Source organism: Lottia gigantea (assembly GCF_000327385.1).
Source record: "Lottia gigantea unplaced genomic scaffold LOTGIsca_646, whole genome shotgun sequence".
Taxonomy (NCBI): Eukaryota; Metazoa; Mollusca; class Gastropoda; family Lottiidae; genus Lottia; species Lottia gigantea.
The window spans coordinates 1-17749 of NW_008710199.1; the positions used below are offsets into that span (position 1 = coordinate 1).

The 17749-nt window shown below is 33.5% G+C and overlaps 3 protein-coding genes across 3 annotated transcripts; 1 reads left to right on the forward strand and 2 right to left on the reverse strand.

Moving 5' to 3' along the window:
* Positions 1-156: 156 nt before the first annotated feature.
* LOTGIDRAFT_176015 (hypothetical protein) lies at positions 157-1867 on the reverse strand (the record flags this gene model as incomplete). The annotated part of the gene is made up of 6 exons (XM_009064751.1): positions 157-287; positions 348-481; positions 684-777; positions 957-1075; positions 1524-1647; positions 1834-1867. The coding sequence occupies 6 exons, from the start codon at positions 1865-1867 to the stop codon at positions 157-159; spliced, it is 636 nt and encodes a 211-aa protein (XP_009062999.1).
* A 3667-nt stretch (positions 1868-5534) lies between these two features.
* On the reverse strand, positions 5535-11648 carry LOTGIDRAFT_176016 (hypothetical protein; the record flags this gene model as incomplete). The annotated part of the gene is made up of 11 exons (XM_009064752.1): positions 5535-5596; positions 6098-6197; positions 6994-7206; positions 7708-7830; positions 8194-8299; positions 8632-8786; positions 9281-9404; positions 10265-10404; positions 10672-10822; positions 11040-11232; positions 11561-11648. The coding sequence occupies 11 exons, from the start codon at positions 11646-11648 to the stop codon at positions 5535-5537; spliced, it is 1455 nt and encodes a 484-aa protein (XP_009063000.1).
* Positions 11649-14991: 3343 nt separating this feature from the next.
* LOTGIDRAFT_176017 (hypothetical protein) lies at positions 14992-17459 on the forward strand (the record flags this gene model as incomplete). Its single annotated transcript, XM_009064753.1, has 2 exons — positions 14992-15902; positions 17432-17459. 2 exons carry the CDS (start codon positions 14992-14994, stop codon positions 17457-17459), a joined length of 939 nt encoding a protein of 312 aa, XP_009063001.1.
* Positions 17460-17749: the final 290 nt, after the last annotated feature.

A 17749-nucleotide genomic window follows, 5' to 3' on the forward strand; every position in this document is an offset into this window, starting at 1 on the left:
TATTTTAATAGAACAGAACGCAAAACCTATACCAGAGTTGCCTCGATCTCCCAGTTCTATTTTGACCAAGTAAACGGGACCCCAGCCCTAAGCGTTGGCCCACTACCAGAAAAGAATGCCTTTAATGTTCAGACACAAAAAAATCTGGTTCACAACTTATACTGGTATACTTATACTATAAATATTATGTATAAAATTTCCCAGGGAAGAGGCTCCTAACCCACTTAAATCAGTTTTAGACCTGTAAATCGAAATATTCTTATTAGTAGTCATCTCACGTACGAGAGCTTGAAAAAGTCATTGTATGCAATTTAACTTTTAAGTCCCAGAAATAATGACACACATACCTGGTAACGAACAATTCATGATTTGGATGTGATATCCAGTAAATGCTGTAAATAAACCATTTAGAATTTCTGCCCCTTTTAAACTACATCTTTTAATTGGTGTCAATACACAATTCAAAAACGTTTCAAATGACCTACAATATTAGAGAAATTATTATTTGGATATACATGTATTATATATATTTACTTATAATATTTTGTGAATTTGAGCCCCCACTCCCTTGAAGCCAAGTTAAGTGTTTATCTTTGCTATTTAGCACTTGAACATAAGTCAAGGGGTCAGCTATAATGTCTCTGTCTAAAGATGGAATAAACATATTTATTTGAAAAGCCTACCTGCATGATGCCGCATTATGGAAGTACTGTGTGCAATTTTTAAAGTTTTCAAAAGTGTCTTTTGTTAGATAACAATGAGACGCCGATTTGTACTCTGAAATTTGACATAAGATAATACAATATGCTCAGAGAAAATGAATTTAGTCACCATTAAAGAGTGTTCTCGAAGTTTAATATTGGTGTATTGATTAACCAGATAGAAGTTATGAAGAAAAGTCGCAGCCCAAAATTCTCAATCTTTTAACTTGGTATAAAACACAGAATTTGATTTACCTTCTAAACGATTGCAGATAAACTTTGCCGAATCAATTACAGGAACCCATCCAACTTTGTCGGTAATTGAACACCCACCAAGAGTATCTTTCAAACATACTTCCAGATCACCAATGATACTAAAGACAATAGACAATGCCATGATAATTGAACCATTTATCTATGACAAAGGCATTTCGCATAATCCAACAGTCATAATTTCAAAGGATAATGATGAATCCTGGTGAAATTTTTAATTATTTGTTAAACACAAGGTTGAACCCTTAACCAAATAGAACAAATCTAAAATACGAAACAGGTTAATTTTTTAAAGAAGAAATAAGAACTCGCAGATGGACCTTTGTTCTTCGATACGTGTTCGATTTTTCACAAGAAATGAGGTCCTGCCATCATAACGAATATGCGACTTTAAGCAAAGCTGTCAGTTTCTTTACTTTCTTCCTGATAATTTGGATGTTGGCTATATGAATGGAGAAAAAATGGATTTTCAACCAATTGTGTAGAGGAGGTTGAAAATCCAAGTCCCACTTGTCTATTTGAGTTGAAATAAAAACAGTTCCAACCCACCTGCATAAATTATCAGCATCTTCTAACTGCATTATCCCAAGTGGGTTCATGGATAGGAGATCATATCCTGTACATTTAAGCGCTTTCATAACATCACATGTTCCTTCCACAGATTTTAAAGCATCTGAAAGATACACAAGGATTTGATCAGTTTGGCTCTTCAACAATCTGATCGATCTCTGCAGGCACACAATAATAAAAGGTCACCCAAAATCATAGCGTTCATTTCCATGCTGTTGTATTGAATTAGCCAAGTGTTGGAAACGTTCGCCAATCAATAGTTAAAGAAATAAAATTATTAGAGTTTTACGTCCTACTTTTCTAATGAAGACTGGCAACGCCATATAGGGTGCAATGAGGGAAATTTTGCCAGGACAGCGTCATTAGCCTGCTCTTTGTCGAAGGATCTTTAACGTGCATAGCCTGTCCCATCCAAATGACTAGACGCTTTTTCCATGTCAGCCCTCTTACCTGCATTACTGGTAGGGTATTATCTAGACCTATGTCGTGATTGAACCCTTGACCAACAGGTTAACAAGCAAGCGTCTAACTCACTGAGCCACCGCGGCTCAGAAATGAAAAAGAAATGAAAGTTGAAACTAGCGGAAATTCTCCATAAAATAATTAAATCAATACATTGAAGGAAGGTCGCATTAAAAACTTGTTTCGTGGACCCGGCAGGCGGCAGAGAGCACCAGCTGCGCAACTTTGGCCTTGTTTTCATGGAAAACAAAAAATATGACTGTACATCTATGAGTACTAAACATTCAGTCTTGTGAGGTGAAACAAGAAGAGATGACATGTATTAATTAATTTCTACATTTGTATTGCAAATTAGGTCAAATATACCTTGTGTTGTTGCTGTGTAAATATATATAATATATATATCATATATGTCAATAATCTCTTGATCTTTTTAATGGAGGCTCAATTCAAATTATATGTAATCATGCTTAAAGCAGGAGAATGCAAAAATTTCATCATCAAAAACGTTGTAAATTATAGATGAAAATATTTCTAAAATATGCTATTTACTTCTGTGTATAAACTTGTTTTAAAAGGGTTAATTAATTGTTAATTAAGCAGTTTGATCTAGTTTTGGTGTTTGACTATATGGAATGGCTCGACATGTTTTAGTTGAAAAGGTAGGGGATATATTTCTCTACAATTTGGCGTTTATTTTGCTAGAATTGGTACATTATCCAACACAAAAAAAAAAAATAAAAATAAAAATATAAAAAACTAAAAAACATAGCATCTCCGAAGTGTTTATGTAAACCTTTTAAATAGTTTAAGCGTTCTAAGACTAATGGCAAGAAACTTAAGTTAAAACTTTCAGATTAGTTAATAGATATATTTATTGTTTTTTGTGTGTAGTCTTCATAAAGTTGACAAACAAATTTGTCCAATCTGAGAAAAATCATAAGGTTTTTAAGATTTTTGCTTCAATAGATGTTTCAATTCTTGAGTCCAATATGGAGGTCACTCGAACAACAATAATCGGTCAAGTATTTTAACGTATACTATAATTTAATTTAAACTATATTTAGGGGTGAGGTGGAGATATATATTTCAGGCAATATTTGGATATTGAACTTTGACTATGACCACACTGGTTTGGGAAATGTTTTAAATAAGGAACGATCTATCGAAATCATAAGTAGATTGTAAAATTACAACCTATGCTTTTCTTTCTTATGGATGTTTGTTGGTCATGGCTACATGGAAACAGCTATTTATGTAGATTCTCTCGATATTTATAGATACAAATATAAACAGATAAGCCTGATTCGTAATTTACTTCCCATTTTTTTTTAAACAAATGAAAGAAAGAATGAAATAAAACTTACGAGATAAAAACACCAAAACTAAAAATAATCTCATATTTAACTTGAACGTCTAACCCATTATATTTCTATATTCAATTATTTACAAATATCTTAAAGATTCAACCCACAGCCCATCATCCTTGAAATAACGGATTTCAGTGTCAAAGTTTAGATGTTGTTAAAGATAGATTAAAATATTCCGGTTAAGTATATTTCCTTTTCGTTATATCATCAAGACGGTTGGTTAGTTTTGTCCCGCGCTCTATCAACAGATGATTAGATTAGAAGATGCCCTTTCGTTCGACTGTGACAACGGAAACTGATAAGATGCCACAGTATCGTAAGAAAATAGCTATAGCTATTCCAAAAATAGGTCTTGACATTTTGGCTTTCTTTTCAAATGCGTTGTCCCATTTAATGCTTTTTTTTTTAACCGGACCGAATCGACAACATAAGATTGAGTTCTTTTCATTTGGACTTTTTTAAAACGCTTATCTTTCCCTCCAGAATAGCTTGTCAACACGAATCTCTGCTAAAAAGAGTCAGTGGGCCTTGGGCAAATCTTCCTCACATTTGTCACGACAAAAGGCTCACTGTGTTTACAACAACAATACATTCTTCTTCAAGGCATAAACATTGTACATGTCCATCCTTCCAGAATATTGGTTGAAAAATACACAGAACTGCTCCGAATAAAATAGTATTTCATACGAAAGGGCATCATATTTTTAGAATTATATTCACAGCAGATATGATTCAAATCAATTTTAGCCGATTTGTGTTTGTTTAACGTTCACAAAAATATGAATAGTCAAAATGTTGAGAGCAAGCACCTTGTAATATTCTTCCACTGGGTTCAAGGAACGGCTATTCAGTTAAGGTAGGTTCCTTCCTGGTATGTTAATCTTGCTTTTAACAAATATAAATCTTCGTCAGAATGGGATGAACGGAATTTTTAATCGGACTCAAATATATAATACACACTACAAGCCAGGATCCAAGAAGTCAATAAATAGAAATACTGTCAATTAAACCCAATTGTGCAATTAGAGATGAATAATAATATTCTATAAAAATGTATCATCGATTATAAGTCTAAATAGAAATTGTTTCACAAAAGAAGGCATCGGCCCTTTTTTGCAATGAACATACAAACCAAAAAGAGTCTCACAAAACGTGTAATACATCCACAACCCCAAGCAGTCAGCACATCCATAATATACAACATTAACCTTGGTACCACTTTCATAAAGTTCAAAATCTTCGTCTTATACTATGACTGCAATAACCACCTATCATGTGTCACGATCATCACAAAATTCGATAGGCATTAACCTTGCATTGATACAAACCCAAAACATAAAAAACGTCAATTGAATGAGTAAATTGGGCTGACGGGCGAACAGGGGCAAAGTTTAACGACATTATGCATCCAAACTTAAAGTGGGCGTATAAAGTTGAATAGAATTCATCAAAAGGTTTTTTTTTGTACGATCATTGCTCCGAATAGTAGAACTTTGTCCGTCATTAATTCGTCTCTTGAGATGACCAAGCCTTCATCCAGTGTGTCATTAATAACAGAATGAGATACTATGACTCGAAATAGTTATTTATTCGCGCCTCTAGGTAACTGAATTGGGTAAAAATAACATTTTTCAAGTCTGCTCTAGCCTCAAATTTTCAGAACCCTGGCAAAAACGAAGTCATAAGGGGTTATGATTTACAAACAACTCGTGTCTTTTGCTGAAAAGATGTTTAATAACAGACGTCTGATTGAATATTGAAATGTTGCAAATTAATACTATCAGTGTCCCCGAAAGACATAGCAAATTTAGAAAACCTCTATACAATTCCTTTAAGATATTTCATTGAATCTTCATTGGCTAGTCTTACGAATTGAAATTCCCTTTCGAAGTTTCCAAATTAATATGGAGATCAGTCCATGGCAAGATTAAATGGATCCAAATAACACAAGGCAACTTGGTTATAATGTTTTACATGACACTGGATGGAGAAACTTTGAAAAACATACTTTTCGTATGGTATATCTAGTACATTTGTTTGATAAATTCAAACTGTAATGTTGACGCTACAATATACTACACATTACTTTTCTTTCTCCTCATAAATATAGACCGCGTTGGGCCTAGATTTTTGAATTTTTTTATACGTGTATAACATTTTATTTGTCTCGTAAATGATGTTTTGTCGTTATTATATCCAACAGAACAGACATACAAAAACCTGAAATTATAAAAAAGCAAAAAAAATATTTTGAGGCGAAAATGAGTTTTTCGCACTGTTTTGGCGAAAGAAATGAAAATGAGTAGGAATTGAATTATTCTCGTTGTTGGTTGAAATTGACATGTAGTGTCATGCAGTGAGCAATGTGAGAGACTTTTCTGTTCTTTTGGTCGGTCTGTACAATTAAAGGGAGGTAACTTGAAACAATAGTCAATTTGAGCAGCGGCCTTTTATTACAAAATCTGGCATTTGAAAAGTCGGTATATAGTCACTACATTACTAAATCAAAAAGACGGTCAACTCTTTTGGACGCTGCTGAATTGTTTGTCTTGCAAGTTAGCATAAGGCCAAGCGGTAGAATGTATTGCACATACTGTAATTGCATTAAAGCTTTAACCTCTTCAATGCGATTTATTTACTGGACCAAGAAACCATGCATGTGCACTTGTTCCTTAAGAAACAATAGTCACCCTTACAGATTGTGCAGTTCAGATCACCTACCAAAAGAAGTAAGGCCACTAGTTAGCAAGAATATATCAGCCCAACCCGAAACTGGTTCCAACCATGTCACTAATAATGAGGTTCCCACACTTGATACAGCCTGTAATACAGACAAAACATTGAAAAATGTAACTATTATCCATTATAATAATATAGCTCTTGAAGGAGTTGCTAGTGATTTTTTTTATATACATGTATGTAAAATAGCAATAGCCTAACGCCAGCATCGTTTTATAGAACATGGCAAATACTGGGTTAATGTTGCGGTGAAGATGCATTTCCAATTGAAAATTCCTACAAACAGTATTAAACATTAGTATGAGAGCAAGCTGATGACTGTTAAAATGAAAAGAATTTGTCAGATCGTAGACAGCTTTGGTTTGATTTGTAATCATCTACAATCCTGAGCTAAAAGCTGGTATAGTTATAATATTTCTGTATCACTTTTAGCATCTTGCAACTTTAAAGTACATTATTGATCTTCATCTGAATATAAAATGAGACGCAAACCACTTGCTAAAACACTGTGATAGATTTGAATCTTGAATAGATGTAAATAGTCTTCAAAAGTAATAAAAATGTATGAAAATATCATAATTCCTCCAAAAATACTTCAAATTAGGAATTTATTTCCCTATTTCTATAGATGTCTTTTCTATATTTGCTTTCATACGCGGATAATTCTGGACATACATGGATTAGAAGGCTCAAATTTCGACGAGCTGTAACACTATTACTGATTGGCTTAATCTGAGAAATGGGGCTTTTTTTTTTAGCTAAGGTCAACTTGGTCAAACAAATGGTGAACCTATCCCATTAATCACTATCTGGTACAAAATCATAATCCTTTATGGCAAATATTAAAAGATAGACTAGGGAAACTATCGATTACCAACCCCTGAACTTCTAACTGCGTTGTAAATTGTTAGATAATTTTTCGCTCCATACAGTTTCAGTACAATAACAGGCAATATTGAAAATATTCCAGAAAAGGAAAAATACACTAAGCATATCCATATAAGGAATATATACTTTCCACCGTATTCTGACATCATAACTAAAGTTGATATAAAAACACTAAAAGATGCTGTTATGAGACACATTGTTAACTGAAATATATGATAATGAACTAATTACATTACCAAATTCTATTATTATTGTCCTTGTACCAGTGCATTTCTAACATTTATTTGATTGCTCGGTGTAGGTGTGCCCATTGACTTTTATAATATTTGATTATACAAAGAAAAAGACAGTATTCCATCAATAGAAGCCACCGACAAAACCGCTCTAATCATTGCCGAAATAGAATCTACAGGAACTATTACCAGCATACGAAACTACCTTCTAACATGAAAATAACACGAATGTAGTTCACTGGATTTTTAAAATTCAAGAGACTTTAATATTTCAAAAATGCCTTCAAATCACATTAAAAGCCATTTTTAAACCTTGAAATATTGCTTTGTTGAAATATTAAAGCCTTTTCAAAATTCGACTTATCAAGTAGAGGAAGTCATTCAAAAGCAACTACGTTCGTATGTTTCCATGTAAGAACCATACGTAGTTTCGTATGCTGTTAACCAAAAGCTACCAAATTTCAAACACACCTTATGTCCTAGTTTATCTCCCAAGGACCCCCAAAATAATCTTCCACCTGCATTAAATATGGCACTTAATGATCCCACCATTGCTAAAAAATGATCATCTCTGATAAAGGTCTGTCCGTATGTCTGGAAAGAGTAAAGCCGTGTACTTTGTATAAGAAAGCGGTTTTGGATACAAAGAAATTAGATAATAATTAGATGAGCCTTTTCACTATGTAACACTATTCTGTGTGATGGTGTGGGGAACTTACAGACACTTAATAAGAGTATCACGTGTACATCACCTTGACAAAGTTAAGATGTTACAAAATGCGTCTAAAAGTTTGGCAACCCAGACACTTTTGTGAAGTTAGCTAAGGCAGCCATATCCCTCGAGAGAAAGTGTCTGAACTTTATTGCTACCAACGAGTTTCAAGGGCTCTGATTGGCTGTATGTGCTTTCATCTGTGGGAAATATTTAAGGTTTACCTCGATTCCACAATAACTGACCTTATAACACAAAGCAATGATAGCTACACTAAGTTCAAAAGGCAGCATCATACACCATAATATATAAAAACCACTAGATGTAAAAGCTTCTTTGATGGCATAATCTCTAAATAAACACAATTTATTTATTGGATAAATTGAATGGTGACGTATAGTCTACAAAGAGAGGTTATCAGTGACTAGAATATGGGATTGTGAAAGCAACGGTAAGTGATAAATTTCGTACATAGTTGCTAATGGAACATGACACCGATTTTTAGAATCACTAGCATCAGAGTATTTCTAATCTTGAGGAGTATTCGACCTCCAGCACCTCATAGCTAAGCAGACGAAAATCCAACTCGCAACTGACTGAGCTATTCCCCTGCCACAATCATACCATTTATCTACCGAAAATCACTATTAATTGAGTGTTTTATTGTTTGGTATTTTCTTTACCTTGGAGCTGCCCTTCCAATTTCTTCAGTATTGTTCTTATTCACAGAGCTGTCCGAGTTACCATCATCGTCATTGTCGATTACAACTTCGGCGTTGATAGAGCCATAACGAGACACATCTTCATCTGTGTTAATGATAACGTCTTGCTTTGATTTCTGGATTTCAGAAAGATACATTCAAGTTATAAGGATTAAGGAATATAGGTATATTTTGATTTTTTTGTTCACTGTAACACGTGACTACCATGCCATGTATCGAAAAGTTAAATAGTTTGTGAAGTGATTCAAGAGGATTGCACCATTTCTTCAAACTTGATCAAATATAAGGTAACATGCACACACTGGTAGCTTTATCTAAATTTCTTCTAGAGCCACAGCTTCGAATATGTTTACCATTCCTTGAATCCATGTTGAAATATAAGGGCCATAGCTCTGAATAAATATATTTTTTACTTTTTAATAGAATTAATTTCAATATGGTTAATCCACGAGTAGTAATAAATATAATTTTTCATCACTTTTTGTCAAAATCTGTTAAGAATTATGCATTTGATTGTGAAGGAGGAACGAGCAGCAGTGACAAAACCAACTTTACATTTCAATTGTATAATTGTTGTAAATGTCAATGACATTTAAATAGGTTTTGTTACCTTTTTATACTGTTTAGAATCAGAGATCAATAAAATACCAATAACTTGCAGACCTACTAGAACAGCTCCTAGTATCAAAAAACTTTCTGGTACTTTATCCAACACAGATTTTTGGGAGAAAAACCTAAGAAAAAAATATGCAAAGAAATAGTGCAACGGGTTATTGTCTTACTACTCATTTGATTGGAACAGTTCATAAATCTATGCTTTTGATTAACATAGCATTACATAGTATCACCACCAGGTACATATATTTTAGATACTGTTAATTGAGATGGTTACGAATTGTGTAATACTTGAAAAATTGTTATTCCAATCGCACAGAGGGTATCACAAAGTAGGGTCATGACATTTATACCAAGAGAAACGCGAACATATTTTACAAGTCATCCATCTTTAAATAATAGGTTCAGCGAGAAGGCACTTGACTCTGATTTATATATAGTTTAAATTGTATTATCTAGAACAGGGCTTCTCAATCTTATTAACCCTGTTCACCCCACCTCTGCACTACCAGAAGCCACTAACCCCTTTCAATAATAAAGTAAAGAATTGTATTCACATTTATTACAGAAAAACAAATTAATGCAATACGCCGACAAAGCATCACCCAGTATAGCAGAATGATATGATAATCAATAATTCGGACATTTCTGTAGAAACTTCCACATGATGTGCTCAGATTTCATACAACACCCAATCATAATCATAATCATAATCAATGGTTGATGGTGAACCCTTTTCTGTCCATTTACCCCCAGTTTCTTTATTCACCCCTCGGACTTTTTTCATCCTCGTCAGTCTTATTCACCCCTGGGAGTGAATCTCAGCCCCGGTTGAGAAGCACTCAACTATAAGATTCAAATATCTGACAAACAACCCCAATTGTGCACCCTAATTATGTCGCGAGCTAACGCAAATTTAGATGAGCAGTAAGGCTTATCTCAGTGACCTCTAAATTAAAGACTGTTCACGACGACTTACTTGCTATTGCCTACCTGTATGTCTGGGGTAAGGTTGTTTGGATTAATTATGAGAGTTATTACCCAGTTGAATATAAATGAACTCAGACCATATCCAGCCAACACAAGACCACTGATTAACCCACTTCTTTCTGGAAACCACTAAAATTCAATCGAAAACATTTCAAGTAAGCTATGTGCCAGATAGGCCATAGCAATTGATCGTATTGAATCCTCATATTTACCACGCTCATTCATCCAATTCCATTTATTTACAATACGGAGAACATCTAGATATTATCTTTTTTAATTTTATTTTAAAAGCACCAAGAAATTTCGAAATAAGATCATGCACAACCCCTATATCGTTTACTGTCATAGTCAAAAGACCCCAAAACCAAACCAATATAACAAAACATAATATCTCACTTCCATTGCACACTTTAGTGCTGCAGGGTACGCAACAATTTTACCAATTCCAGTACAAATTCCAAACGTTACAATCATGGTTGCCAGAGAATATTGTACAGTGTAGTACGTACTCAATATACCACCACTTGGAATAGAAAGGGTCATATTACTGGTACGAAAGACATAAGATATAAGAAATGCAATTTGTTTGTTAATTAAATGACATAATATATTACAGCTAAGGTTTAATACTAATTTATTGTTGCTTCACTATATGTGTGTGGGTGGGAGGGTGAGGGTGTGCGTGTGTGTAGAGGGAGGGAACCACTGACTAGTCTATCACAGATAGATAAATCTCAACAAATTCATACATTTACCAGACTCACCTATATACAAAACACGACAGTATCAATAATGCTCTATAATTTAAAACTCTTTCAAGTAGACCAAACAATGGTCCTGTTAGACAAGCAACTCCTGTTCCCGCCATAGCTACCCATGACGTGGCGCCGTATGATAGATGCTGCTCATCTGAGGTATCGTTACGCAAGTATGATGTAAAATATGGTGTATAATTACCTAAAAAGAAGATTAAATGACGTAAACTATTAGTATATTATTATATTACAAGCTCTTTGAAATCACGTGGTTAGTTAGGCGCAAGTCATTTAGGCACAGTGTTATCAATGCACTTTCTCAGATCCTAGTTCAGAATAGGCCATGTTATCAATATGCGTTCAGACTCAACATTGTCTAATGTAAGGTTCAAAGGGCTTGAGAACGCGTTCAGGTGAATTCTACTAATTTATCAGAATGTAATGTTTAACATTACAGGCTTGGTAGTCTTCAACATTATTCAGTGTACCAGAGGGTAAAAACACCACTTATGTAAAAAATAGCCACTCACCAAAGATATATAGAGTACCAAGAGAGAGTTCTATTAACATGGCTCCTGCCACAGATAAAATACCTCGATTAACATATTTTCTCTCCATTATCTAGTTTAATACAACAACATCTAAAATATTACAATTAACAACATACACAAATAAATATACTAAATAAATAATATTAGATATGTGGGCTCTCTGGAGAGTTGCAGAGAGACATTTATATGTTCTGGACGAGTGAGCCCCATCTGCAACAGTACTTATATTTTACTGGAGCTTTTATATAACCTTCGGTTACAAGTTATCTCGGGAACCGTCTACTAGCAGAGTTATTGGCCAATTGACGTGTAATAAATAAACCAAATAAACAATAATTCACTTCCTAAGTATATTAATGGATCTATAAAAGATATATAATTTTTGATAAAAATCGTCCTTAATATGACAAACTCTAGCTCTTGACGGTCTGATTTGCACATTAATATGTTCAAATTGAAATTGCCAATAGCGTCTTCTTTCCAATGACAAACGATGTTCACAATTCTTTTAAGGAATGTGTAATTGAATAATTGAATTGAAATCATGTTATTTCTTACCATAATTATTGCTTATTTAAACATTCACTTGTTAACATAATTTTGTTATGCCGTGGGTTTGCATGGATATTGTTGATATACACATAAAACTGAATATCATATTTATTATCACAAAACTCAGGTATAGAAAAGTCACGAGAATGATAACAGATACTTCACGTGGTTTGATGTTTCACCTATCTATAGAATTTAATTGTTTAAACAAAACACGAATAATAAAGATACACGAGACATATGTAAAGCCGTAGAACACTATAAGCTAGATCTTGTTGTCAATGAGCACCAGGTCAGTTTCTTACATGGATTACCTGGACAGAATACAATGTAAAGAGGAGCGACTCGAGTGGTGTGCCTTAAGGGACGCCGTATTCGAAAAGACTGACTGAAAGAACGATGCCTGTTCTGGGGAGGTTTCTTGATTGACTGGACTATGATAAGAAAGGTGCGATCAACTCAACACAAAAAGAAATATTAGGTCCAGTGATTGTAGACAGTTCACCTTTAAGCTATTAAGCTTATCTGTAACAAAATACAATCGTATGATAGATAAAATACAAAATAATGACTGTTGTTTGGGCAGCTAATATGTAGTAATCAACTTAGAGGTACCTTATGAGAGCAGTATCGAAACAGATAAGGTAGGATTAAGAGTTATTACTGATAAATCAACGCTATTCGAGATCATTCGAGAACCTAAAACATTGAACATGATCGAACTTGTTATGCATGTATATATTTAATGAGATTTCGGTCTAGTTTGACATTAGATAAAAGCTGTAGCTGTTTTGGTGTCTTTAAGGCAAAGTAAATGCATTTTTACAATTGTTATGCAATATTTGTAGTATGATTTTGATGGCAATAATTGGATGAATGGTTTTTTTGGGGTAATTACCTCTTAATAGCAGACACGCTTCCAATTTTATTACTTGAGGAATACTTGTACTCAAGAATGTAGTTAGGTTTGAAATTCGCAATAATATGGTGAACTTTGAGACTTCAGACCAGTATCAATAGTGCGACAACGAATATAATTATTGATTAGTTAAGAGAATTTCATATAACTTGTATGTAGTTATAAAGAAAGCTTGTCACGCAAGGTAACATACGTCCACTTGCAGCTGTCAGAAATGAGTCTTTAAGTGATTAAAATACGTATTTCCTCATATTAAAAATCTTCGAAATGAATTTGTAGTTATCAAATTTACTCATAAACAAGATCAATATACATACGTTTCAAATCTCATCAAAATTAATACTGTTTACTATATGATATTTATCTAATTATCACCAAATTTATACCAAGATCTTATCAATATATAAATGCATATACCAGAACTATCATGATTGGTTCAAAAATGAAACTTCTATCGGTCTACAAACTAAATTTCATGAATTGTTACTAAGTCAAGGGCAATAACTTTCATAACATTCAACCAATTACTACCAACTTTAATGAAATACACATATTTCCATTAAAAAAATGCCCTCCTATCTTTGAACCTGGCACTGATAATCATCTTACTACTACACAATAGTAAGGTCTCCAAAGTATTTAGATATACATGTAGTTAAAATCTTTCTCATGATTTATTTAAATTGGAGATATCACATCAACAGATTACTCCAATAAATAGGCGGAAAAGTGCAGAACTGTTTTCCATATCAATGATTGTAATTCTTATGATTATATTTCAACCATTTTATTTTCAGGCTGACTTACATTACAAATATGGAATTTACCAGAGATAGTTTTGATGCTCAAAATGATGTAGAACCGACCGCACTGCATGTTGCTGCTGAAAATGGCCAATGCGAGTTAATTAAAATACTGTTAAGAAAGGGTTCAATGGTAAATATCCAGAATTGTAAAGAACAGTCGGCGTTAGTGCTGTCTTTATTAGGTAGAAACGAAGAAATTTCTTTGTTATTAATCGACCACGGAGCGGATATAAATCAAGCAGATGGAAATGGCATGACACCATTAATGTATGCCATTCAAAAATGTCTTTCTAATATGGTTCAATTAATGATAAGAAAAGGGTGTGATTTAAACCTTCAAAATAAAAAAACAACAAACAGCTCTCCATTTAGCTGTAAACAATTTTGATGACAACGAAACTGTCAGGCTTTTACTAGATAGTGGTGCCGATGCTGACATCAAAGATTCAAACGGCCACACTCCACTGATTTTATCTATGAATGGAAAGGGGAAATATTTTAGTCTGGTAGCTGAAAAGACTACATGTTTCAATATTTCTGATGATAGTGGGATGACACCATTGATGTTTGCTGTTGAAAATAACCTAATATCAGAAATTGGAATAATTACAAGAAAAGATTGCAATCTAAATTTTCAAAACAAGAACAAGGACACGGCAGTACATTTAGCAGTAAAAAATGACAGACTTGATTGCCTTAAGACCCTTTCATCAACTGGTGCTGACTTAAATATACAAAATTACCGAGGAGAAACCCCACTGTTATTATCTATAGGTAAAAGATGGACCGACGGTATAATATTACTGATTGAAAGTGGAGTAGATTTAGAAATAGCCAACATCAAAGGAAATACTCCTCTAATGAGAGCAATTGAAAGAGATCTTTTGGATGTAGCTGAATTACTGATAAAGAAAGGGTGTAATCTGAACAGTAATCCTCCAGATATCCGTGTAGGTAAAGATTACCATTATTCAAACACCAACAAACAAACACCTATTCATCTTGCTGTCAGTCGTAAAGACGTTAATATTCTGATACCTCTAGTGAAGGGTGGTGCCGACTTAAATATACAAAATTCAGAGGGAAAGACGCCACTTCTAGTATCCATTCAAAGAGGTAATACAGAGGCCTTAATGATGCTAATTGAAAACGGGGCTGATATCAACCTCTCGGACTCAAACAAGACAACACCTTTAATGACGGCAATTCAATACAACAACATTGATGTTGCTATTTTACTGATAAAGAAGGGATGTGAGCTAGACACCCAGGATAATGATAAAGAAACTGCTCTTCATTTCGCTGTTCAGCTGAGTACACTGAGTTTAATCGATTTCTTGATAAAACACGGGGCCAATATCAACATAAAAGATAGAAATCACAATACACCGTTAATACTCTCTACAAAAAGACAAGAAGAGAAAATAGCGATGTTGTTAATGGACAATGGGGCTGATATCAACATAAAAGATAGATATGGCGACACACCTTTAATAATATCAATAAAAAATAGATATAAAAAAATAGCAATGATGTTAATAGACAATGGGGCCGATTTAAATGCAGTCGACCCCAATGGAGATTCATTATTAATATCTGCAATAAGAAATAACCTTGGTGATGTTGCATTGAACTTTATAAAACATGGTTATAGATCAGATTTATCCCCATGCCATGACTGTTATCCTGGAATATTATGCCACTTTTTGATGAAGGCCTACTTGGATTTTAACAAGAGACACCAGCGTTTTCTGGAACTATTGTTTCTTTCTGGTTCTTGCACACAATCTCGGTTATTTATGTTATTAAAAGATCCTCTATATTTCTCCCAATTTGAAAAGAATCCTGAAATATTGCACTGGATAGAATCTAAGAGTTGCAGTCCGATGTCGTTGAAGAATATTGCGAGGATTGCAATTTTAGCTCACATACAACCGAATAAAACAAAAAACATTGAAGAAACAGAACTTCCAATGACTTTACGTCACTTCCTTCAGTTTAATGATATCATTGACAATGGACCCATTCCTATGATTACCAGAAGGTATGTACAAGATTACGATGGCTATGCTAGATGGAGATGATGATGATGATGATGATATTGATCAGTTTTCTATCATTTATCATAACATTGTGATGCAAAGAATGCGATTGCTAATTTTAAATGACCATGCGACATATGTTGTTCAAACGAGTAGTATGAATTCTGACCTTTACCGTGACATTTGAATATGACAATGATACAATTGGAGTCCATGGTTCCGAAAATGGAGACTATTTTATAAAAAATAATGTCGATTTTAAAGTTACAGTTTTCTGAATCCTAAAATATTTTTTAAACGAATACTACCTCTTAGAATGGACATAAAATTAAGGGTCTAAAACTTGGTCAATAAGAGTATATATTCATCAGTTCGACTTACATAGAGTGGCACCTGGTAATACGCTATTTGACACAGTTTAAAACTTTCAATTGTTTGGTTATTCTAAGAGGTAGTATGATTTTAATGATCTTATTTCTGAGTGAAAGGGTCCCCAGGTGTCTTAATCACATCGCATTGATAGAAATTTGATTTAACGATTTACAACATATATAACTTATCATTTTTTGATTATTAATTTTAACTATTTGCAGTGAATGATCAGTTTATTTGGCGTCTTAACTGGAATAATGTTTTAAATGAATACTATACATGTATGTAGATTATTTTGGAAATCTTATATATCCTGTTATTTTTTGGGTTTTTAGATAATAATATAGGTATCGTTTCAAAGTCTTCCTCTCGTTTTCTAATAACTCATTTATCCTACCTTAACGACCTTATAGATACTTCATAGGATCTCCACTTTTATTTATTTAAACAAGTTTTATGTTGACAGACATTTCAATATTGCAATATATTTGAGAAATTGTCCACATTTTTCATTGGTTAGCATTTCTTCGTGGGACAATTATATAAGAATAGCTCTGGTACAGTCAATAACCTAATTTCGTGGAAACCTATTATTCGTGGATTTTCGGAAATGTTTGCGCGACCTCCGCATTAGTTTGTTTAATAAACGTGGGTTTTTTCTACAATGTCAGCTAGTAGAATGAATTCAGTAGTTTCAAGCAAAGTAAAATGTATTAATGTATACTTTGACAAATACAAAATGGCGGATTTCAGTATTTCCAAACGTCACCATTTTTTATCGGCCAATTTCCTTATAATCCCAAGCGGTAATCGGAATTCCAAGTGTCGTCTGCTACAATGTAGTCCAACGAATGAAGTCACGTGATCAACTAGCGGATTCCATGTCAGCAGAAAATTTCTATGGAACACAGAGTGGATCATATTCTTATGTTGTTTTAGTGACTTTTAGCAATAAATCACGCTACGTATCTTATTTTGTCAGTCACTATTTTATTTTAAAATCGTGGTTCTTTGAAGGAATTGTCACTAGTTATAATGAATTGATATTAAAGATAAATACTAAGAGAAGTTAATTATACCACCCGGTATCCATACAACGTGTTTTTCTAGACTCATTCATGAAGAAAATCGAAATAAACCAATTTTAATTATTTTGTAGAATATCTGAGGAAACATCCAAGACATAAATTTTTTTTTTCGTTTTTTTTAACTTTGACGCAATTCGGTGTTGAATCCTTATATCCACGAAAATAGGTTACACCACTGTACTATTCCGAATCTTTATTAGTCATACTATTGTAAACATTTTTAAAAAGCGACAACAACCACATGGATCTAATGGAGCTTGATGATTGTTCTTTATGGTGGTAAGGATACGATGGGTAATGTAAATTTTGAAAAGAGTTGGACTATTATTATTTACTGAGGAAATGGCCCATGCTTTTAAATCCAATTTGATCACAATAAAAAAAGTATT